The sequence below is a fragment of the Falco peregrinus genome, chromosome 6 (genome assembly GCF_023634155.1).
Source record: "Falco peregrinus isolate bFalPer1 chromosome 6, bFalPer1.pri, whole genome shotgun sequence".
Lineage (NCBI taxonomy): Eukaryota > Metazoa > Chordata > Aves > Falconiformes > Falconidae > Falco > Falco peregrinus.
This window is the reverse complement of record NC_073726.1, coordinates 56,228,305-56,254,039: the sequence shown is the minus strand read 5'-3', so window position 1 is coordinate 56,254,039 and position 25,735 is coordinate 56,228,305. Positions and strand designations below refer to the sequence as shown.

The 25,735-nt window shown below is 41.0% G+C and overlaps 1 protein-coding gene across 1 annotated transcript in view; it reads left to right on the top strand.

Annotated features, from left to right (window-relative positions):
• The first annotated feature begins 12,404 nt into the window (after positions 1-12,404).
• The window catches only part of GUCY2C (guanylate cyclase 2C), a 48,286-nt gene continuing 34,955 nt past the window's right edge, over positions 12,405-25,735 (top strand). The window contains exons 1-7 of the mRNA XM_013299127.3: positions 12,405-12,797; positions 13,896-14,008; positions 15,283-15,350; positions 18,374-18,589; positions 21,021-21,142; positions 22,034-22,130; positions 25,050-25,164. Of these exons, the coding sequence (XP_013154581.2) occupies positions 12,587-12,797; positions 13,896-14,008; positions 15,283-15,350; positions 18,374-18,589; positions 21,021-21,142; positions 22,034-22,130; positions 25,050-25,164 (942 nt within the window). The 5' untranslated portion in view covers positions 12,405-12,586. The remainder of the gene's footprint in view (positions 12,798-13,895; positions 14,009-15,282; positions 15,351-18,373; positions 18,590-21,020; positions 21,143-22,033; positions 22,131-25,049; positions 25,165-25,735) is intronic.

Sequence of the window (25,735 nt, the reverse complement as noted above, 5' to 3'; positions counted from 1 at the left end):
GCGCCGGCTGGCGACTGGCGCCGCCCCCTACGTTCCGCTGCGCTGCAGCGGGCAGCGGTCTCCGTAGCGACGCAGGCCCCAGTGCCCTGTGGTTTAATTTTGGCTGCTGGCAGCTAAACCTGCACGCAGAGACACGTGCAGGACAGAGTCCCCTCACCCAGGAAAACAGTTAGAAATGGGGTTTTCACATGACGACAAGTGACACTGCGCTGATTAGGCGCAGAAACATCTGGCGAGCAATCGGTTTGCAGGTCACCAGCCCCTCTCGCCCAGTCTTGTGTCCCGGGCTGGGCCCTCCCCAAGCCCCCATGATCTCATCTTTTCCCCACATTTGGTCCTTTGCCTAAACATCCCCTAATAAGACTTGTGCGATCCCAAAATGCTTTCCCTGGCATGCCACAATGAATCTCATGTGCTTGTAGCCAGCAACCCGCCTCGCTCTATGAGGTGATCCAGAGCGGCTTCAGCTGACCAGAGAGCTGCTGCCCTTGGGCTCGGTGGGTTGGTCACTCTCCCCTGACAGCCCTGTGGGGAGGGAATCCCACAGGTGTTCATACTTCTCTGGTAAACATTGCCACTCAATCTATATCTCTATAGTTATAAAGATGGAGAGCATAACATAAAATGTTAGGTATGTGGCTTGTATACATTTAACTGCATACAGCAGCTGATCTCTCTGGCCACCTCTGGATCATTTTCAAGCACAGCTTGTTTCATGCAGTGACTCTGACAATGCAGTTTTCTGCAAATGAAACATCTTTCCTAGTTACAGAGCAACATCATGCAGTGGAATTGCCCAAACTTTCATTTTTATATTGCCTGAATTGCACCATTAGCAATTCCAGTGCAGAGAACCAATGTGCAACGCTCCTTTCTTAGATAACTGTTCTTTCCACCATCTGTTCTTTGTCACTCATCCTTCCTAAGGCTAACTGCCTTGATTAAAAGTCCCTTCATTTGTAGAGTGGGTCAGCTTGACCTAACTTCATGCACAGATGTGTTTAACATGTAGTTAAACACTAAATCAGTGTGGCAATTCAGGAGTTTAGACAACAATTCCCCCCTGTTTGGACTTGCTTCAGTCCAGGACCAGTCCTTTTTCTTTACATTTAGGCGGAGCTTGAGTTACTCCAGTCATATATATTTTTGTTACTGATTGCTAGCATGTGTCCAGTGAGGTGTAGTAGTACCTTGGAGGCAGGTATCTTTGGGATGGAGGTGTGCATTACTATTACAATGAGATTTACTTCATCTGAGGAAAGTAATTTCACTGCAATGGTTGGCTCAGCAGCGGACATCTTCTCATATATTCTTCATGTGACAACTGCTATACAGCTTATCAGCTGTGTGGTACCATCAAGTTCCCATTCCTGCAGTGAGTACAACAGAACCTGGCTGTAGGGTCTCCATCTCTGCTCCACTCTCCACTACTCCTATTAGCCGGTGCTGAGATGGCAAGGTGTGTTGCTCTGAGAGCCATGGTAAGGTAGATTTCATGCATGCCAACCATCCTGAAAGCAATAGCTGTATTTTACCCTAGAAAGCTTTCTATAATACTATGCTTCTATTAGGCCCCAATTTTCTCTAATTCCACCCCCCACACACCCTACTCCCCCAAGGTAATTTTCCCACAAGCAGGCTAGAAGACTTCAGCGTCTCCTCTCTCATAACTCTGTGAAATCAAGAGAAACATCTAGGTTGACAGGGATATTTTAAGATGCCTTTTTTCCTTCAGATCTTAAACAATGCCTCCGAAGTACTTTATTTCAAACTGAAAGAAAATAATAATTGTTGTAAATATCTTGCAGTAATTTTCAGTACTGCCATAGAGTATTCTGGCTCCATACAGTAAGCTAGGAAAATTGAAGATTTTGGTTCGAGGAGTTTTTACTACACAAATGCCAAAGTAATCTGGGTAAAGGGGGAGAAATAGAAGGAGCAGAAGTTGTCACTGGTGTATATGTTATATTTTTGACTGAAATGCAAGCAAGCAAGTAAGCAGACAGTACAATTAGGCAAGATTCTTATTTTTTTAAAAAAGCAACTGAAAATACAATTTTCCTGCATTGCTTTCTTGCATTTTTAATATAGATTCTTTCATAAGATCCTGCTGTTCTAAGAATCAACATAATAAATACAGCTAAAATATTGACTCAAATGGAACAAAGCTCTCAGCTGCTCCACTGGTTTCCATTTCCCAGTGGCTTCCTGAATTCTTATGTGGTGGGTCCAAAGCTGGGGAATGTGTGAGAGCTAAAAGATGTGCAGTGCCAGTAGATTATCTGTGGGCACAAGAAGAACAGTGTCAACTGAGATAAAAAGTGATAGCAGCCAGAACAATTCCTTTTTATTTGCAGACAGTGTTTTGCATGGCACCAGTGGGATTCCAGCATCTATCTGGATGGGGGGGGGGGGGGGGCGCAGTTTCTTGACCAAAAGTTTTATAATCATGTGGAGCAGGGAGTGCTCAGAAGCACATGTTTCCCTGCTGCCAGGAGGAACTCAGATGGGAGACATCTTCTAATCTTAACTATGCTTTGAAGGCAAGTCCCCTAGTCCCCTAAGCACTACCTGTACACACACACCTCTTTATATGTCTTTTCGTTGCCTCCAAAAAGATGATGTATTCCGTAAGGGTTAGTTTCAACTGACCTTCAACTTATCTGCAAGATGAGAAAGTAAAAATTTATTCCAAATACGAAACTGTGGACCCATTATATGTAAAACAGAACTATAGGTTACATTTAATAGCAGGGATCCTTCTTATTTGCTTCAGCATAACTCAAAGAGTTATGGCACATTCCCAACAGGCAAAGATGTGACTCTGCCAATCAGATCATTCCCTCTTAGGTGAGGCCTACCACAATATTAAAGGACAAGGTGATGAGTTTGGTTGTGATTGTAATTGATCAAAACCATAGACTTTGCCATTAGAAGGGTTGCTAATTATAAATTGCTTAACCTAACACGTGGGCAGATTGAACATAGTGTAAAAATTAAGTTCTCCTGACTTGTAGAGGTGCTACCTGTACATACTGTGTGAGCAATATAAGTCAGGGGCAAAATGCTAGAATTTAGCATTATGGCAATTGGTGCAGACTCTGTGTACAGGAGTGGTCTAAACCCCATTCAGAGCAGTAGGAGTCTCCATTCATAGCTAATGTTCACTAACATCAGTTGTGTAGCAGGACACGTAATTTATTTCTGTATTCTCATCAGCATCAAATTGACCAAAATATTTTTATCATGTCTGGTGTAGAAACTGTTATTTAGATGCAGACCAAAGCCAGAAGAGATGTTATAATCTTTTCCTCATATGAAATACCAAGGTGACACTGCATAAATTAAAGACAAGTCAAGAAGTTCAGCTATTCTATTAATAATGCTGGAAAATTGCTGCAGTTCTTACCTGTCATGGTTTAACCCCAGCTGGCAACCAAGCACCACACAGCTGCTTGCTCACTCCCCGCCACCCGGAGTGGTGGGGATGGGAATCAGAAAGGAATGTAAAACTCGAGCATTGAGATTTAATGATTTTAATTATTTAATTTTAAGATTAAATTAATTTTAACTTTAAAACTAATTTTAAGATTAAATAATTAAAATATTAATTTAAGCAGAATAAAAAGGTAAAAGCAATAACAATAACAACAACAATAATAATAACAGTTATAATAGAAAGGTGGGGGAAAGGATAAAACCCAAAGGAACAGGGAGAAAGGAAAACAAGTGATGCACAGTACAACTGCTCACCACCCCCAGACCGATGCCCAGCCAGCCCCCAAGCAATGATCCCCAGGCCCCAGCTAACCCTCCAAGTTTCTATACCAAGCATGACGCTCCATGGTATGGAACACCTCTTTGGCTGGTTCAGGCCAGCTGTCCTGGCTGTGTCCCTTCCCAGTCTCTTGTGCCCCTCCAGCCCTCTCACTGGCAGGGCCCAATAAACCAAAAAGTCCTTGGCTTAGCATAAACATTACCCAGCAACAACTAAAACCATCAGTGTGTTACCAACATTGTTCTCACATCAGAGCCAAAACCCAGCACTCTGTGAGCTACTAAGAAGAAAGTTAATTCCACCCCAGCTGAAACCAGGACATTACCATCACGATTATATTAGCCAGTGGCATTACTTTGGAGGCTATGAGCTGTAAAATGATTAATGATCATGTTTATTCCCGCACAGAATTGCTGGGAGAGAGGGAGTTGATTTACACTGATAGCAGCAAAAGGAAAGTCATGCACCTGTGACTAAATACCAAGATAAGCATCAAAGAGGGTAATCAGTGTTTAAATAAAAAATCAGAGAATGGAAAGTCTAAGAAAAGGAGAGGAAGGAGGGGAAGAAAAGAAAAAAGGGGGAGAAAGGAAAAGCAAGAAGTGAGAAAAAAATCATCAGATAACCAAAGCAAGAGGTTAGGAAATGACCTTTGCAACAATCACATGCTTCAATTTCTGTAATGTCCGGGTAAGATCATGTGTTTTTAGTAATCGTGCTTCACCCTGTTCTGCCTCTTGTATCTTTGAAAATGCACCTGACATCTCAAGATAAATGAAGTGAGAGCAATGAAATGCTCCCCTGCTAAAGCTACAAAGGAATTCCCTGAGATGAGTCAATGGGAAATTATTCCTTTAAAAGCAAGGAACTTGAAGAATATTTGCTTCTTTTTTATAGAGTCAGTAACTTCTGAACCTTAATCTGCCCTGGATAGACCACCCATGACGAGGAAAGGTGAAACATGCAAGGTGACAGCAAAGACCAGCCTACAGAGGTGACAGATCATGTGTGCATTTAATGCTCTTGTCAGGTCTCTGTGCCTAGCTCAAGAAAGCAAACAACAGTAATGTCAATGAAAGACCTCCAAACAGTGAAATGAAAACTCGTAATTTGATCTTTATTTTGGCAGGGAAACCTCTTTCTTTAGTTTTCACTGGTGTTTATGTCTGTGATTATATGGGTTTACAGGAACTGCATCTTTAGAATTTTCCTTATACTTCCAGCATCCAACCTGTCATCAAGATTCAGCCAAGTTAATAAAAGTAACTTAAAAGCTGTCTTTTTACTGGATTTCAGCACCACATTTAGGTAAGTTTTTGGAAGTTTATGTATGTAGAACCAAAGGAGGTGAGGCAAGACAATCTGCTGATCTAGTTCAAGTCAGTGTCAGAACTGAAAAGGCAATGCAAGGTTTGCTGGATCCACACAACTTACCCAAGCCAGAAAGCCACATCATTGCAAGTGCTACACCCCAGAAAATGCAGTTATACTGGTCCGGAACATGTGCTGATATATCTGCACAGTATTCCACTGACATATGGATTTACAGAATCAAGTATGCACTAGCTGGAACATGTCATAACTCCATCCAATCCATAGTATAGATGTGTATAATATTTACTAAAAAGAATTTAAGGAAACGGAAGTATGTGTTGAAGACACAAATTATTACACACTCAAGCCATTTACCTTCATAAGGAAAAACAGAACAGATGTCTGCACATTACAGACAGCTTATATTTGTCACTTGACAGAGCTGTATCCTGCTGAGTCTAGAACAGAGGCTAACTGTTATGCTGAAAAGAAAAACATGTCCTGTCACTCTGGAAACAAGATCCTTTAGAGAAGGAGTACAAAAGGAAGGAAAAAAAGAGGAAAAAATACTATTTAATTTGGTAATATCCAAGTCAGGTGGATGAATAATACTCATTTCAACACGGATATGTGTTGGGAAAGGGTTAAAAGGAAGAAGACTTCCTTAATTGAGTCAGGTATTTATGATACATCACATATTTAGCTTCATCTTCTGGTATGTGGCAACACAGATCAATAGAAAGATGAGGCCACCACCCAAGCTGCTGGGAGTATGATGCAATTCCAATTACAACTTTTCTTATCATTGTCTGTAGATTTCCTCTTACTAGGTTGGTAACTTCTGATAAGAACAGTCAGTGTTTTGCAGTATAAATCCACTAATGTGGCAGCAATTATGAAATCCAAGAACAGACCTAAACTCTCGATAACCCATGGGAATGGCAATATAGCAAGGACTTCTACTTTTATCAGGATCTGTACTGGATCAGGATCATGCTGTACTATCAGGATCATGCAACACAACGCACATATTTGCATGCTGTTTTACAGGCTTGTTGTTTATCAGTAGAGTGTTTCAGCCCCAAAGAACAATGTTTGTAAAGTCTTTCTTTATGTTCTTGTGTAGTAAATGAGGAAAAAAAGGTCAGTTTTGAAAAGTCAATATAGCTGCTATGCAGCTGCTATACATGTATACCATATATATGTATACAGCTGCTATATATGTATAATATACAGCTATGTTTGTCACCATTTACATTACTGTCTTCTAAATCTCGGTAGTAGAGATATTGTAAAAATAATTTAAGACAGAAAAAAAGTATTTCATGTCCTTGGTCTTCTCTGTAATATTGAAAGTTAAAGAAGGCATCTTTATATTATGCAGTCTAAACCTGTAAGTTACTATGTTAACTAAGCACAGACATTACAATACTGTAATGTTTTCTTTTTTTGTTTGTAATCACATTTGTGATTCCAACCTCTAACAAAACTGGGTAAAAAAGGAAGTGGAAACATTTTTATTTTATTTTTCTTCAATGTGATTCTCTAAATCTTTTTAAAGACAGGGTAAAAGCTGTTAAAGCCCTGCAAATCAAAATAATTTGGAATCAGGCTTAGTAATAGTGAGTAGAACTTGAAAACAACGTTGTTTGAAGTTTTTCTACATTTACTCTGTTGGCTAAATATGATCAACTACCACAGCATATAATGTTTCATGCAAATTTCACATTAAAAATTCCGTATTTTACAGAAACAATATTTACAACCTCTTTTATTCAACAACATAAGCATGGCCACTGAAACCAAGGGAATTTATTTTTTAAGTAAGTGAGAATTAAATACATAAATGCATCTGCTGTTCTTTTTATTTACATATCTTTTCGGATTCTTTTTTTAATGTCCTTCACATTTCCCAATTCTGCGATGCTGGAGACTTGCAGCATCTTTTTTATTTTAATGTAACGCTTGTGTACTGTCAAAGTTTCCAGCTCTGGAGAAAATAAAAAATAATATACAATTTTGAAACTTAGAATTTGATAATAATAATAGTAATTAAATGGCACTGAGAAAAGAAATAATTGTGCTAATATGTAGAAAAAAGTGTCTATTTTAAAGGACACTGTCAAAATATTTTGTTCTGCAAAATAACACAACGGTATTACAATGCATGTTTCTTTACAAAATAGTTGCTTGAAAAATGCTACACTGGTTGTCATTGGTACCAGAGAAATTGAAGATGAGATGGCAATATGTCTACATTGTCTTCGGACCTACTAGGACTTACTGGTGCCAGCTTCCACAGTAGTAGTTTGATTGACTGGGGGCAGCTGATACTTTCACGTATACAATAAAACAGAGGGTAGAACAAACAAATGGTGCTGTAGAATCACACACTAAACCCACTTTCACTAAAACCTGTGATACAGTTCTCAGTGAGTTAATCTGAATTTATATTTCTAATCTAACACAGATTATAAGAACACCCACAGAGACCTATTACGTTTTTTGTAGCTATGCAATATATGCACAGGTGTCATGGTTTAACTCCAGCTGGCAACTAAGCACCATGCAGCTCAGTCTCTGCTGCACTTGCCCTGCTTCTTGTAAAGCTTGTCCTCTATTGGTTCAGGTGGTTCCTGCTAGAGTAATTCCTACAACATGCAACTTGAATCATGGGTTACAACAGTTTAAAGCTATTTCCATTACAATCTCCACCCCGGTCCCTTTGGACCAGACGATTGGGTTTAATATTGCAATGAACTCTTCACCTTGCCCCTGCTCCAGCTTGGAGTTGTCCACAGACTGCAGTCCCTTAGGGTTGTAGCTGCTCCAGATGGAGCCCTATTTATGCACCACAGTCTGTTCAGGAGTATACCTGCTGCGGCATAGACTTTGCACAGCCACAGATGCTTCGAGATGTACCTTCTCCAGTGTGGACTTATCCTTGGGCCACAATACCTTCGGAGCTATACCTGCTGTGGCACTGACATAACCACAGCCACTGAGATATACCTCCTCTGGCATGGGCTTATCCATGGCCACAGGCACTTTGGGGTGTCCTGCTCCCATGTGGACTCATCCACAGGTCACAGCCCTGTCCACTCGAGTTCACACTGGAGTTCCAGCTTGTCCAGTACAGCAGCACAGGAACAGCAGCGATGCCCTGGCCATCTGCCAGCCCTGGCGCATCACCATTGCTGTTATCAAAATGTTCCCAGGTACAGCAGAGTAAGATGATAAGCAGTACAGCAAGCAGCAAAAGCAAAAAGCAGTGACTAACAAGCCCTAGACTAATGTACAGTAAGGCAAGCAAGCCCCATAGCAAGCACAGGAGCCTGCCGATTAATAGCTAAACACCAATAACGGCTATAAATTCAATCTAGCACATTCCAATCAAATCTGTCATTATCTTGAAACCTTCAAGCCCCGCGTTGGGCACCAAAAAATACTGTTGTGGTTTAACCCCAGACAGCAACTAAGCCCTACACAGCTGCTTGCTCACTCCCCCCTGCTGGGATGGACGAGACAATCAGAAGGGTAGAAGTGCGAAAACTTGTGGGTTGAAATAAAGTCAGTTTAGTAAGTAAAGCAAAAGCTGCGCACACAAGCAAAACAAATCAAGGAATTAACTCACCAGTCCCCATGGGCAGGCAGGTTCAGCCATCTCCAGAAAAGCAGGTGTCTATCATGTGTAGTGGTTACTGGGGAAGACAAATGCCATCACTTTGAATGTCCCCATCTTCCTTCTTGCTTCTCCAGCTTTATATGCTGAGCATGATATCATATGGCATGGAACATCCCTTTAGTCAGTTGAAGCCAGCTGTCCTGGCTGTGTTCCCTCCAAAATTCTTGTGCAGCCCCAGCCTGCTTTTTGGTGGGGTGGGGTGAGGGGCAGAAAAGGCCTTGGCTCTGTGTAAGTGCTGCTCAGCAAGAACTAAAATATCCCTGTATTGTCAACACTGTTTCCAGCCCAAATCCAAAACAGTCCATACTAGCTACTATGAAGAAAATTAACTGTATCCCAGCCAAAACCAGCACAACAGGTATTATTAATGGTGGTGAGGGACTCTTCAGACAAATAAATGCAGGGCCTGCCCATCTGAATCTTAATCATCCCTGTGCTTCTGAAGGCAGAGCAAGCGATGAATGGCAGGGTTTGTATTCAATGATTCAAGGCAAGATCTCCATCAATGGTTAATAGTGCTAGGTTTACAAAGATGAGGTACTCAAACTGATGTACATCTAAGAACTGACTTTTTGGATACATGGTTGCATATAGTGAAGTTACTTAATTCTGGGATCTTTTTTACCATGATAACAGTAGCTGATGCCTGGAAGCCACAGCTAGAAAAAATGCACTGGGGATGTCAGTTGCAGTTTCTTAGCACCTTATTCCTTAGAAGGTGATTAAACCTTGACTCTTAAGAAAGAATAAGTAGTTTGGGAAGTTGTGATTCAAAGATGTTTTGGGGATCTACTTTGTGGCTTATCTTGAGGGTGTCAGGAGAGCTTACTTTAGGCAGGATATTCCTGGTGTTTGAGTCTTTCGCTCTGCTTCTCCCAGTCTTCACATTCTTTCAGGGGAAGGCAGAGTCATTTGCATTGCCTTCAGGATGCTCCCATTACTTGTAGTTCTGTCATAAAACAGTATTTCTAACTAAAGGTGCAGTTGCCTGTAGGAGTCAAAAAGCTTTTTTTCCTTTCCTCTGACATAATTTGACTTCTAGGTTTCTGAACTGTATCCCTCCCTGACTAATCCTTGAAGTATGAGAGCTGGTTCATGGTTGGAGAAAAGTTACTGAGATAGCGGGGGCAGTGCCTTGAAGGGATATGGAAGATTTTTTAGGGTATCTGGTTGGTTTGTGTCACTGGTTTTGTGTCATTGGTTTTATAGACTGCTAGACTGGACATTATGAAATAATTAGATGAATTTGGCTGGGGTCCTTGAGAGTTTAGCTTCATTCTGCAGCCAGGGCACTATGAATGGACTGGCACTGGTGTCTCACCTCTTCTATGCCCCAGGGAAAAGATCTCTCAGGCACAGGCAGCAACAAACACAAATATACAGAATTTTCCTTTTCCTTGTGGCAGACGTGTCAGATTTTGTGCTTCACACATATGACTTGTTTACTTTTTCTTCTCTCCACCCTCATGACCATCTATAGTATCAGTAATTCTCAGGTTTATCTCAGCTGATGCCACAGCTTTTTTTGTCTCTCTTATGCCATGAAGCAGATGTTACTGATCAGTCTGCCAGGCAATTGAGTCTGATGTGCAAAGCCCTGAGGTACAAGGGAAAGTGTGGTGTTCAGCAGGTTCCAGGGAGTGCTTGCTTCAGCCTGGCTGCAGCCTCCTGCCACATTCCCTCCTGCTCCATGTCACTCAGTGCTCCAGGCGTGCTCCTATCATGGGACCTGACACTGAGAGGCTACACACAGCAGGCAGTTATAAAGTTGAGAGGTCAACAACTCATTTATAGCATGTTCTGGCTGGGGACCCCCTGTGGCACTGTGAAGGCAGGGGGCAAAGGAAAGAGTAAAAAGAAATGCTGTGCTAAGGCTGCAGTTGATTTTACCTTTTGTTTTTAAAGGACATTTTTACACTGCCATGAAAACCAACCAAATACATGAATAGATATAAAACCAAGGAGACCTCGGTGCCGTTACATACTCCCTGTGTGATCGGCAATGTAAAATACTCAGTTCTACTTGCACTGTCCACGCTAGCTAACTGTTTGTCTCAGATAGGCTAAGAACAGTGTAAAAATGCAAATCTTGCTCTGCTGAAGTTTGGGTCAAATCTGTTATTGACTTATATGGAATAAATTTCAAGAAGTTTATAAATACCTATCAAACAAGGCAGTGATGAGCAGATGATCTTAGGATGAAAAGCTGTATTCCCTTCTAAGTCTGCGGCTCTAGCCAGCCATACTAGTCCAGATGCTTACAGGACAGACAGCTAATATAGAATTACTGTATTACTAATTAAAAATGCCAGATTAGATATGCTGAGGTGTTCAAGATCTGCTCTTAAATTCTGGCTCATGGTATCCTCTGTTGTTTGGTATAGGAGAGATTCAAACAATAATAATTTGGTATTAAAATAGGATCATGTAAAAAGTCTGCAAATCTATTTGAAGCGGATTCAACACCTTTTGAATAAAGGCTTTGAAAGAAACCACGGAGTTGCAGTTCTGTCTTATACCAAAAGCAGTTACCCTGTTGCCGATTGTTTTCCTTGTTTGTCTTAAAACTATTTCAGGAAGGTAATAAAAGTAAATTGATTTATTATCTGACAGCCTCAGTCCAGGTTTCAGTAGAAAAACAGAAGCTCCTGTAGATGTGCACAAACACCCCAAATTCAGACCAACCACACTCAGTACTTACTTCATTTTGCCTGTTGATTCCTTTTATCCTGCAATTCTCCTTTGTTCCCAGACTTTTCCATAAGGTTTGTGGGTTTTTTTGTCTTCCCTTCATTCTACCTACCTTCCCTGAGACCATTCTCAGGAAAGATACTCAGAAAAGCCAGAAGACCTACCCAGGAACAATACTGCTGTATCCTCTAGTGTGTGCTTTTTAGCAATGCCATTTAAAATTTAGCTTTGGTCCCACAGGTCTGAGATGTAACCTTCAGCTTTGGTAATCCTTACCTGATGCAAGAGGTTGCATCACATAAAGTATTAATATGTTTGCCCTCCATTTGAGGAGCCATCTGACAAGGTGGGAATGAACAATGAGACTGTGCTGCCTGGGAACAATGCGTCTAGGGCAGATGTGGGGTGCTTTGGTGTGCAATGCTTGGGCGAGTATGAGCGGACAAGCTTTGTGCTGAGTCTACTCTGTAAGTAGAAACAAAAGCTTTGGTCTGGAGGACTGAAAAAACACAAAAAGTGTTTCAATGGTAAAAGCTGAAGGAATGAAATTGGTACCTTCACAGAAGAAAATATATCTTTGATTTATGAGCCCAGTCAGGAGAGATGGTGTGGCAATGTAACCAGAGATGTAGGGCAATGCAAACATGAAGAAACCGTCTGTCGTCCTCTAGGCTTTAACAGACCTTGTATTTTATTTCCATTTTAAAGAGTTGTCTTTACAGTCCATTTGTCCCGTCACCTTCCTTCTCTCAGCTCATCTCTGTTATGAAGACTTAGTGCCCTTATCAGGCAAGGTTTCGGGTAATGCTTCAGGTTTATAGCTTGAGCCTTTCCATGAGCAAACATTCACAGCAACCTTTAGCCTCTCTACTGAATTTTGCTGTTGTTAGTTTTTCACAAACAGAAGTGCCACCTAGTACACAGGAGGGACGGGCAGAGGTGAAGGCAGCAGGGAAGAGCCTGAGAGAAGAATTGTATAGCCTGTCTTTGAATCTATGGTGTGGATATCTCTTCTATCCTGCCCAGGAACAAAACCAATGTAAGGTATCTGAAAGAAAGAGGGTTGGAAGAGAAAAAGAAAAGAGAGAGCACACACAATGGATCTAAACTGAGCAATAATGAAGAAACACATGTTGAGTCTGGCCCTTTGGCCTTTGTTTTTCTTGCCCTGGCTGCTGCAGCAAGTTGGTTCAAATGAGTGTAGCAACAACAATTATGTGATCAATGTGATGCTCATGAATTACTCGGACTTGCCATCTACTACTGATAATTTGAAATTAGCTGTGAAGGAAGCCTTGAAAAGGGTACAAAATGAACTGCAGACAACAGGTAAGGCAAAGGGTTTTGGTTATTCCTCTGCTGCTTTGGTTTCTTGTCACACTTCATGCCGTGCTTCCTGCTCATCTGACCTTCAGCAAACTGCTCCTCAGGCAGGCTCCTTGCCTGTCCGTTCACCTTATGTAGATCATACAGAAATAGTGACCACCCCCTGTAAAAACAGAAGTGCTCTACAGATGGGCAGAGCCATATTTGCTTTCATCGTGTTTGGGCAGACTCTTCATGCTTTCCTGGAGTTTTTCAGTTGGGACTGGGAACATGGAAATTACTGAACAGGATCAGAAAAGACCAGTGATCTAGTACCATAACTGATATGCCCTTGCTTCCTTTTATGGCTGGATTAGCTCCTACTTTCTGAAACTAATTTTCTTCTTGATCCCATCCGTTGGTCACCTTATAACTTGAAGGGTGAAGAATCTGCAGTCCATACGTTTTTCCTTCATATAGAGTCACTGCAGATGATGCTTTTATTTATTTTGCTATCTTACCTCTCCTATTAGTATCACCAATCTACTGTTACTCCCTAGATATAATGGGAAAAAGAGGTTCCAAAGAAATGATACCCATTGCCTTTCTGTCCTCTAGTTGAAGATATTTTGTCCAGTTTTATTGGAAAGTGGTCTCTGAATTCCTTTGCACAGAGCCTTAAAAAAGTCTTTAATATTGGCCAACACTAAAAGTACTTTGTACTGAACGTACTAACACTCATCAGAAGAAGTCAGCAGTCCACATTGGAGAAAATTTTACAGTCTTATCCTAAGTAGTGGGAGTTAAAATGATAGGTGAACTTTCTAGCAGCTTTTTGGTGGGAGACATCGTAGCATAAGACTGCTCAGACCTGTGTCAGAAAAGGGATGCTGTGTGTTAGTGGTTTAATTAAATGTTCCTCAGCATTATGAGGGGCAACCTAATTGCTCTCTACAGCTTCCTGAGCAGGGGAAGTGGAGAGAGCGGTGCTTAACTCTTCTCCCTGGTATCCAGTGATAGGATATGTGGGAATAGTTCAAAGCTGCACCAAGGGAAGTTTAGTCTGGACATTAATTAATTAATTAACTCATGATGCTGTTTACTTTTACATTTGCATTGCAGGAGAAAACGTTACAGTCAATGCCACTTTCCACACCTTTACCTCATCACTCTATGTCTCACAAGGCTGTCGGACCAGCACCTGTGAAGGTGTGGAGCTCATCAAGGAAATTTATGTGAGTAGCAGCCTTTTTTAAGCTGATTTCCTAAGAAGACAAGACTTTTTTCTTTCTGCATATGTGTGCATGTGTCTCTCTGTCTTTCCTTATTAACTTTTGATCCTGTTGTTCAATTCCAAACAAATTTGACAGGGAACTGAAGTTTTCAAAGAGAAGATGTTCCTGTAAATTTTGTGAGGACAAGCAGAAAAATACTGGAGAGAGATTCTATGAATGCTTCCCAGAGGCTGTCATTAGACATTTGGTGGCAGTGCCGGCTAAAGCAGCCTTCAGCTTCAAGCTCCTTTTCCTATGCCTAAGTTGTCCTCTTTTTTATACCTGCACAGCTCCTTGCGTGGCCATATAGCTGAAGCAATCCATTAAAAAACCCCCAAACAACCTCCCCCCCGCCCCCAACCCCAAAAAACCAAACTCAAACAGCTCAAGCAGAGCAAAAAAAGGTCCGTTCCAAGTGGATCAGACCCTGATTTGGTTCATCATCAGTTTACACAAATACACAAAGAGAGAGCTGTGTGGACAAAGAGGTTATTAGGCTGGCAGTGATAGCAAAGAAACGTGTATGGAACTATGCCCAGAGGGCAAAGATGAAGTGCTCACTTCTCACTAGAAATCGCAAAAGTCACATGGGAGAAACTATGTGCATACTCTAATATGAGGAAAAGCTTCAGTTAGAATCGGTGCCTTACAAGAAGCTGTATTTGGTGAATTTTCTCACATCTAATAGCTGTCACCTCTGAGTGAAGCTCTGTCAATCCAGTGTGAATTCTCAGAACTACCAGTGAGCACATGCTCATATGTCTTTGTTAAGAAGTCCTTCATGACACACAAAGCTACTGGTCAGGCCTGATTTGGTGGTCATGGAAGTTTTTTTTTCCATACAAGCTTCATGTATATAACCATTTTTCTGAAACACAGTATCTTGTAATTCCAGCTCCTCTGTCTTCTGCATTACCTGCTGGGGTATGTAATTTCATATGAGCAATTGTAACAATTGCAACATTTTAATCCTAACTTGCTGTCTGTCTCTTAACAGAGGTCATACTCACAGGCACTATTTTGTTTTCTGCCATTTCTTAGCTTTCTGTAATTCCTCCCTCCTTCACTCTAGGTTTGTTCCTTTCTGTAGCTCCTTTGCTACGCTGTTCTTGATTTTGCTGGGTAAATTCTGTGACTCCCTCTTAAATCCTAAAGTTTTCTTCATTGTCCCATCCTCCTATCTCTGCCAGTCCTCTACACTGTCCCCACTACTGATCTTTTCTGATCCCTTGCAGAATAGTAACGCGCTTGGCTGTGTTGTCATAGGACCTCCTTGCACTTATGCCACCTACCAAATGGTCTCGTAAGTACCACGTTTTCCCCCTAATACTGTGATGTTAAAGATATCAACTGCTGAACAAAGTTGTTTTGTGTTCAACAAGCCAGCAGAGACATTGGGGTTTATGATACATCAGACACCTTGAGGTGTACTGTCATGGCAATAAGACTCTTATACATAGTCACTATGTTTGGTAAGGAGAAGAAAACCCGATTCCAAAGCCCCCTGAAGAAATCCCATTGCTAGCAGGGAAGCTTTTCTAATTTCTGACAGTAAGTCGATTGATCGATTAAGGGCTCAAAAGACTTAACTCTTCAACAGCTGCAGCAGGAAAGAGATGTTAGCTTGAGGTATGTAGACATCACAGCACTGCAGCAACAGGTGTCCTTCTGGGTGGTTGTTCAGTCATTGAGAAGGGTTTGAGTTACATGTGTCAAGAGAAGATCCAAAAACCCCAGCCATCTTCAGTAAAGAGTGTTTAGATACAGAGCAGCCAGTTTCATCCTAACTCTTCTGCCTGACAAAGCATTCCTGAAGAATGACTGTCTCTACTATCATATGATACATAAACCTGTATAATTCTATTCCCTATTATATTATACATTAATATGTTCTTTCTCAGATATTATGAAAAGTGTAAGACAAACCTGCAGACTTCTAGCATAAATCAGTTTAAAAAACCCCATCAGTCATGATGTAGAAATCCATATGGTTACCTGTGTGATCACTTCCCTTTTTAAACTTGGGTAGCCTTTTGGTTTCACTGAGGGATACTGGGAAGATTGAGACACTCAAGCTTTATCTGCTTTTTTCTCTATATTTTGAGTGGCATGACCAGAAGTGAATACAATGTTACCAGTGAACATGTGTGATGGATTTACAGGAGAATCAAAAGAATAAGTTCTTACATATGTATAGGACCATGGTAAAATATTATACAATATACCCCATTTTATTCATAATGCCTCCTAACTCTATGTTTGCTTTTCTATCTGCTGGATATGGAGCTGCCCAGAATGATGCCAAAGTCTTTTCCTTGAACTCTGACACAGTTAAACCAGTGAAAAGTATGAACAGCAGGCAAAGCAATGAACACTAACAAACAGGCAGCTGGCTTTTGTCCATGGTACAATAGCTTTGCCAATCAGACCAAGTGCCTTCCTTTACAGCACATTAAGTATGGGGAGTGTGCCGAGGGCCTGTGCTGGCTGTAGTTCTCTGGGTTTCATCTTTGGCTTGTCAAATGGATGGTAAGCGACACTGAGTGTTAACTGCAAGAGCTCTGTGGCCCAGTGGCTGCTGGGATGTTGCTACAGAATGGTAGAAGTAACGAGCGTGGTTTGTGGTTAGGCCAGCTGTCTACCTCCAACTTTTTCATCATCACTAATTTAGGAAATTATTGGGCAATGATTAATGGGGTGAAATTTAGCAAGTCCAAATGCTGGGTTCTGCACCTAGGATGGAGTAATGCCAGGCACATGTATAAACTGGGAGAAGAATGTCTGGAGAGCTGCCCTGCAGAAAGGGCTCTGGGGGTGCTGGTTGGCAGCAGGCTCACTGTGAGCCAGTGGTGTGCCCTGGCAGCTCAGAGGGCAAACTGCATCCTGGGGTGCAGCAAACAGTATAACAAGCGGGCCAAAAGAGGTTATTGTCCTGCTGTATTCAGCATTGGTGAAGCCTTACCTTAAGTACTGTGTGCAGTTCTGGGCTCCATGATTTCAGAAGGATGTTAAGGTCCTTGAATGTGTCTGGAGGAGGGCAACGAAGCTTGTGAAAGGGCTGCAAGGAATATCCTGTGAGGAGCGTCTAAGGACTTTGGGTTTGTCTAGTTTGGAGAAAAGTAGACTGAGGGGCACCCTCATTGCTCTCTACAGCTTCCTGAGGGAATGTGGAGAGGGGGGAGGTGCTGAACTCTTCTCCCTGGTATCCAGTGATAGGATACGTGGGAATGGTTCAAAGCTGCACTAGGGGAGGTTTAGTCTGGACATAAAGAAGCATTCCTTTACTGAGAGGGTGGTCAGATGCTGGAACAGGCTTCCTAGAGAGGTGGTCAACGCCCCCCAAGCCTATCAGTCTTTAAAGAGGCATTTGGATAATGCCCTTAATAATATGCTTTCGGTGAGACCTGAATTGGTCAGGCAGTTGGACTAGATGATTGTTGTAGGTCCCTTCCAACTGGAATATTCTATTCTATTCTAAGTCAGTCAGAAAAATGTCCGTTTCATTAGTGAAATACTCTCCCTGGCATTACTTATTACATCATCTGTGTCTGTTTCTGTTACAACAAGTATAAACCCTGTAATTTGGTAAGTGGGCTTTCCCTGAAAAATAAAGTTTTGTTACAATAATACCAACAACTCTAACAGTCATGTTTTTGCAGGCAAAATTCTCTGTTGTAAAAAACTACTTACTATACAAGAATTAAAATATTTTGATTCTAGTCTGATAAGATTGCAGCACCTAGGAAAATACTTTTATACTTGAAAACTTACTGTCTCTGTAGATGAAAAATATCTTTGCTTTGCAAATTCCCTGCCAGCAGAGGGTTGCCTTAGTTATTCTCCCTGAGTGCTGCTGTTGTACTGCTCCACAAATGTGCCATAGTGAAACATAAAAGATTTTTCCTTTGAGTTGTAGCAGTAAAGTTTTTTTGATGACAAAAAGCTGTCACCCTCCAGCACTGCCCTAATAAAGAGATCAAATCCATCCCATGTGAACGGCAGCCAGGCAGCAGAAGTAGATGGGTCCTTCAGCCTTTGGACTCCTGTCACAGCTCTTGGGCTGAAATGGCACAATGGTACCCAAAAGGGCTAGGAGAATTGGGGGCAGTGAGAGAAGCTGCCTGGGCCAGTTCAACAGGGCTTTTCAGTGCCAATACTGATTTGAAATCTACTTGTGTTCTTGAGGAGCTTTCTGTTTCAGGTTCAGATCACTGTTAAATTAATGCAGGGCACAAGAGGAGAGGGAGCGGAAGATGGAAATCATGTGGTAGTTGCCTTGGTGTGACAGCAACCCGTTTAGACTTGTCCTCTTGTCTCTCCCTTCAGAGTTGAAACAATACTGAGCCTGCCTCTGATCTCTGTAGGAAGTTTTGGACTGTCCTGTGACTACAAAGTAAACCTAACCCGCCTTCTGACCCCAGCCAGGAAAGTGAATGACTTCTTCTATTATTTTTGGAAGGAATCTCAGCTGCCATTCAAAACCAATACCTGGGAATCTGCTTACATTTACAAGAGGAATGAAAACTCGGAGGCATGCCTCTGGTAAGATCCGGATCCTCTTCTGACCTGGCTGTTGATAAACTCCATCTCCATCCTTGGACACGGTTCTTACAAGCTGTCCTTTGAGTCCTACTTTTTGAGAGCTGCCTTACAACTACCAAAGAATGAGAGAAGGAAAAGAAGAATTATACCCTTTAACTGTACTTCATATCTGACTGTTTCATTCAGTCTACTTTTAAGTATTCTCAAGCCTTGGCTTTTTCCTGTGGACAGCATAGTCCACCTGTAGTCCCTGCTGGAAATACCTATTTACTGCATTCTTGATGTAAAGGGTGTGACATGAGAAGCTGCTCCATCCAGCTCTCCATAGATGCCTTTTTTATGTCAGGGGTATTACCAAGTTCTTCTACTGTTTCTCCGCATTAGTGGCTCCAATCTGTGGGCACTATTGTTATTCCAAAACATCTACAAAGTTCCAACTCTATCTTTGAACATAATGACCCCCAATGATTGCAGAGTTTCAGCTATGCTTTCACCAGTTTGGAGCATTGGAGATGGTTTTCACTTCATGATCTGACATCAGCCTGTGATTGATAATCAGGAATGCTGGGTTTCTCCTTGCCTAAAATCAAGGGCTTTTTTTAGTCAAATAGACCCTTTAATATACTGATATTTATCATTACTCTTATATTATTGACTTACTTAATTTTCAGCTCATGTGAGTGTTTCTATGATCCTTTGATTTTCTTCTTCCAATTTTGGGGCATAAAATGGCAATTAATTTTAAAAAGTCATCTTGTTTCTCCTACTGATTTTATAAATGTAGCTCAAAGGCAGTCAAGAATTCATGTAAATAACTATTATTTATCTTTCTAGTTCATAACTTGAGGAACTTTCAGAATGTTAAGCAAAATTTATAGCCGTGTTGGCTTCAGAGTGATATAAGCATGTACTTACAAAATATTTTGTGTACAGGATATAACTTTTTTTTCTTAATTAAGTGACCTAAAACCTGATCTCCAATTCACTGTTATGTAAATATTTAGGGATTTTTATTGTTTCCTCCATCTTTTTTAGTATAGATAGTGACTTGATCACATGGTGTAATTGCTATGATTACCTCTTGCTGATGCTTTGAAACATCAGTGCAATTCACTTATCTCATACTACCATCTCCATTTCTCCATGTTTGCAGCTATAATTGCCAATGCACTACACACACTTCAGCTATATCCCTTTAATCCTGCAGGTTTCAAACCTTTCAGGGAAGTCAGTGCCTGTAAGTTATTTCCCAAGTGTTTCTTACCTTGTCTTTATTAATACTTCTGTTCAGGATCTTCTTTATGACTTCAGAATTGTTTAAGCTCCTTTTCTTTACTGTTGAATTAACAACAACATTTAAAATTAATTTTGTATCTCTGCCCATTTCTCATTCTAATATAGTTGTAAAAATGCATCTCATTTGGCTTTAATAGGAATTGTGAGCTTGAAGGTTTTTGAACTGTCTAATGTAAAAAATTCATTTTTGTTAAAGCACAAGTTATGCTGCATGAGCTCATTGTTTTCCCTTTACATGTATAAAAGTAAGTGAATACAAAACAGTGATAACAAAATCAGGTTATGTCTCACCTAGGCATATGTTCCTGTGAATAAATGGTTAATTATTCTGTTCCTGAAAAAAAACGGGAAGCAAAAGATATTTAGTAGTTTATAGGACTATGACCTCAGTGTTGCTAGATAAAAAGTTAAGTAGTTTGAAAACAAAGAGACTTATTTTGGTTTTCCCTCTGCGTTAACTTTATTTCAGACAGAATGTCTCTCCTCAACACAACATGTTGAGGCAAGAATAGGATTTAGGAGTTAGCCAGTTTTGCTTAATCTGTTAGCTAGCTTTTACCCACTCGGCTCTTCCTTTTTTTTTTTCCCCGTCTCATTTTTCCCCTTCAAGTTTTAACTTGCTCAGTATAGGGTTTTTTTTTGGTTGCTACTTTCCTTCCTTTGCTTCTCTCACAGTCAGGGTACAGGTGAGGTTTTTTATCTCAGTTCTTTCTGCAGCTCCCATTTACTCCTTTAAACCTTCACATGTGTTTTTTTAAGATTACCACTGATGTCTTAAAACAGCAGAGCTTCCTGACTGCCTCCCAGTTAGTCTCACTTAGTGTAATTTCCCCATATTCCTGATTTCTTTTCTTAATTGTTAATGTCTTATTACATCAGTGTATTCTCCAAACTCATTCTTTATACAACCAGGCTGAAATACCTCTGGGTGACTTTCCGAACACTTCTAAGTGTTTCATGCCCTGTATTGATTTTCTGTCTTCTATTGCTGCAGAAAAAAAAAATGTTCCATACTGCCTTACAAACACTCTTGTGTGCTTGTGTGCTGTAAACAGCCTGTCTTGCATTTTGGCTTATTTAGGAGAATGTGAGGAGTTAGCAATTTTCTGACAATATCTGTGCTACCTTGTGTCAGGTACATGAACGCGCTAGATGCTGGAATCACACACTTTTCCAAAAACCTGAAGTTGAAGGAGATTTTAAGGACTCCAGTGGATCTCAGAAAAACTGTGAAAGATCCAAACCGGAAAAGCAATGGTAAGGGGATGGGGCGGGGGGGGGGGCGGGCTGAGGGTGCACTGTCCCCTGCAGGTAAGTTGCTTTTCCCAGGAAATCAGACCTACCCCTTAGTTACGTTTTAGGCATAGTCTTTCCACAGAAATGGTGGAGAAATGTAGATATACCATTTTGAATGGATGCAAACATAAAATGGCACAAAGTTCCTATATTCCTCTCACCATCCACATAAAATATAGGGGAACATCCTGGTTCCAGAGAGTTTTTGGGATGAATTATCCCACCTAAGCGCAAGTTCCATTTTGTGAAAGATTCAGAAATCCAAAAATCACAACTCCTCCTAAGAAAGGCCTTAGATATTACAAGACTGCTTAGCTCTCTACCATTTCTGTGTTTGCAGCCCTGGTACGTATGTATAAGCCTGATTTGTGCCATCAGGGGGTGGTACTTCTGGAAGTGATGCATCTAAATTAGAAAAATGGGGGAGTAAATACCTCATCTTCTCCTAAAACTAAGCACCTGGCATCAGCAGGCCAAGCAAGTGCAAGAGTACTAAATAAGCCAAGGAAACTATTACTTGAATGACATGTAACTTACAAATGTTCACATTCAGTAGCCCTTATTGCATCAGAACTGCTAATACTTATTTGAGTGAGGTAACGGTAGTGCTCTGGTGCGCCTGGACAGAAAATAGTGCAGGTGTTGAGACACCTTTTACCACTTCCCCTCAGATATCCTGGTTTTACTGCAGAGAGGTTGTAGCTCTGTGCCTGGGTCCCAGCACAGTGCAGTTAACGTACCTTAGCCCAGCATTGCTTTACTGCCTGCTATTTGAGCACAGGGGAGCAGGCAAATGCCCTCTTCTTGTCTGTACCTTTCACCAGTCCATCTCCATTTTTCCCCAATCTGTAGTGATCATCATGTGCGGTTCTCCAGTTGACGTCAGCAAAGACCTAGGGACAGCGGAAGTGGATCAGGACATTGTAATCATCCTGATAGACCTCTTCACGTAAGTATCACCTTTGCTTTTCCTCTTTTCTCTGCATTTTGCTGAAGGATAGTGATAATGGAAATAGTCTGAGTGGAACCGTTTTGTTGAAGAAATGTGCTTTCTCAGAATGTTTCCTGTAGAGGAATGCAGGCAGTGGGTTGATTGGCATTGATAACATGCAGCTGTGGCCTTGCCTTGACGGCAGGGGGTTGATTGACATGGACAATGTGCAGGTGTAGCTTGTTCCTGCTAAGTAGTTAAATAGCCCTGAGGATTGTGGGAGGGGTGGTTAGGTGGAGCAGAAGCAGGGCAGTCTGGCCTCTGGAGGAAGGAGAAACAGCATGGACAGTAGAATCTGACCAACAGTAAAAGCTTTGTTGCAGCCTGCTAGTTTGCTTGTGCTGCAACAATTTCCCATTGCTCTTGTTCCTCATGTCTTGCCTTTTATTTAAGCTGCTTAGTGTTTAATTTGTGGTACGTTCTCTGCAACATCCCCTTTAGTTCACATAATATTTTTCTAAGGCAGTGATGGAGCAGGTAGGGTTAACATTATCCTGTGGACTTCTCAGTGCAGGAAGCCATGAAAGAACCACAGAGTCAGAATGGTCATGAGCTGTTCATATGTGATATTGTACATTTTTCATACACACTGCCCAACCAGACAATTATGTAAATGTGGCTTACAGTATATTTTTCTGGGCTCTATTTATTATATTTTTAAATTATTTGAGTGTACAACTGTCTTTTCTACTTTATAACTCTTCCTTTTTATAACCATCTCTTTGACACCTTTATAACTACGTAAATCTAACTTTTCAGAGTTGTTTCTTCGTATACAACCTAAATTTTCTGATGTTCTCTTTCATCTTTATATTACTAATTACAAAATCTTTATAGATAAGGACCGATACAAGCTGGCCTTAGCAATGGCAGCCTCAGAAGCTTTGTCTGTATACAAGGACTGAGAACTGATCTCTGGCCCTAAGCCTAAGTGGCACAGCACAACTCACATCTGTATGGCTAAGTGTAGATGCCCAAACTGTTTCTTGGGTATGCAAGTTACAGTCTAGGAGAAAATTAGTTGGCCTAGACTGAAATCGTGCCCTGGACTGTGCTGGCAGCTTGACAATATGGATGATCACAAGGCAAATTCAATCTTACTTATTTCACTGTTGATGTAGCAAAATAATCCAGGAACTTCCAGGGTTTGTGAGACTTTCCAGCCCTCGCATCCAAAGCTGACCTTGGCAGAGCACAGCTGAGGCACTCTGGGTTAATGACTTCAGTCATTTAATCTTTGAGTCCAAACTGGAGCCTGTGATTCAAGTTCTAACAATCTTCTCTGTCCTGTATGCTTTGAAGCTCACCATATATATTTCTTAGAAGTGCTTCTAAGAACTTTAGACTTTCCATTACTTTATCCATGCACTAGGAAACCCTGCTTGCTTTTCCTGAAGTGACTGGCCACAATTCCTATTTCTTTGCAAATGCACAATGGGGACTAGGTACATGACTGCTTTTGCTTACTGGTGTTGCATGTATAATTGTTGCCTCACAATAGGTGACGGTGATTATGAGCTTCTCTGCTGTGATATGCATCCTTCTGATGGGTCTCAGCCCATTTTGTGTGCTGCCCTCCTTAAATTTGCTACATACCCCTTATTTTGCTGAATATCTCAAATCATGTTCTCTATAAAACAGAGAGAAAATACAGACACATGTTAGATCCAAACTCAAGCTGTAGGAGAAGACAGTAGGCAGGTCCCATGCTTCTCCAAGAGTCAAGTCTCTCAAACCAAGGGATAAATTTAAATTTGTTTCAGTTCTGAGCCCTCTGGCAGCCAGGACACACAGTGTTTAAGCCTCCCTCAGGGGATATGGGATGCTGTAGGATTATCCTGTCTGGTGGAGTCCAGTGAAGTTTCCTTCTCACCCAGCTAATTAAGTTCAAGCCTGAATAAAAAGCACTCTGAAATTCTTCAGGGTGAGAAGTACAATGTAAAAGTGAGAAGGTTCAGGGAAAGGCAGGGACAGGGCTCTGGTGTCAGGATCCCGTCTGTTGGCCATGGAGTGGAGCCTGTGGTCTCCAAAAATTCCTTAATACAGTACTGACTGAAAAAATAAAAGGATGATGAATAATGAGAGAAGGCTTATAGCATATTTTTTTTCTAATCAATCTAGCTATAGCAGTGACAGAAGCTGCCACCTGACATTAATATTTATTATGAAATTCTTCTGTCACATGTGAATCCAGTGGTGGCCAGTCTGTGAAGCACTTCCAGATGGCCTGTCAAGGTGATGAAACCAAAGATACCTGAAAGCTACAACATTTTCTGCTTGTTTTAGCATAGTTTTCCAGTTCACATAATTTCCTCTGATTTTCCTACCTCACTGAATTAAACAAATAAAGCAATAAGCTGTGCTCTGCACCTCTCCATTTCATGCCCTCCTGTTAACTGCTTTAGTGCAAACCATGCTGTGATCAATTCTAGTAGGAAATATCAAAATTAGAGGAACATGCAAAGGAGTGCAGAAGAGGTCAGAAACATGCACAATAATGTGAAGAAATTACACATTGCAGTACTGTGGATTCCAAGAAGAGACTCAGTTTTAATAAATATAAACTCCCGCTTGAACGAAGAGGAAATAAACAGGACAGAAACCAAACAGTTAAAATAATAACAATAATTCACTGCAGCCTCTGAGTTTCAGATTGCCAAATCTCTTTGATACTACCTTTTAATGTGGTTAAACACAGAAGTTGGCATTAGGGTGTGAACAACATAAAGAGTTTTGTCCATGATGAAATTTTATTTGTAGAGCTACTGTTTTAACATGTTAAATAACTGCGCCACTGGGGAGAGGAGAGTGATTCTGTCATGGTTACTACTGCCCTTGTTGCTGATTGTTTGTGGGGTCTTGTGTTTCACTTTGCAGTAACACGTACTTCAGGAACAACAACTCAGCCCATTACATGCAGAATGTACTTGTCCTGACTCTGCCACCAGCTAATTACAGCTTAAATACCACAAAGACTGAGGACACCATCCTGGTAACCACACTGTATCTCATTATTGCATTCAGTCATTAATGCTCATGCACTAGGAAATGAAACTAAAAATGCAGCTATAATCATCCCCCATCATGCTTCTATGCTGATATTGTCTTACATTATCACAGGATGACATTTTGTCCTGCTGTGATGATGTAAATATGTAATATCGTAAGGCAAACATGCAGGCATATTCCTGCTTTGTGAAGTTCAAGTCAAGCTTTTAATCTGGTCTGCAAGTGTCGTGTTCATGGGGCATGAAGGAGTCTTACAGGTACACGGCCTTCTGATTCCACTTCTGAGTGACTGACAATCTTATATATAGCTGTAAAACATCACTGAAGGAAGGTCTATAGGTATAATTGAGATGTGAGCATGGAAAGGTCAGAACTAGTAATTGTTGACTGATTTTTATTTTTTTTTTGTGCAGATACATATAAGCAGTGGCAACCATTGCTGTTTCTGTCCAGGGGCTTTCCAGTTAAACTTTAAAAAGGAACTCTCTTTTTCCTGTATGAAATATGTATTTTTTTAATTTCCTGAAAAGCAGAAAGTATGCAAACCCTGTATC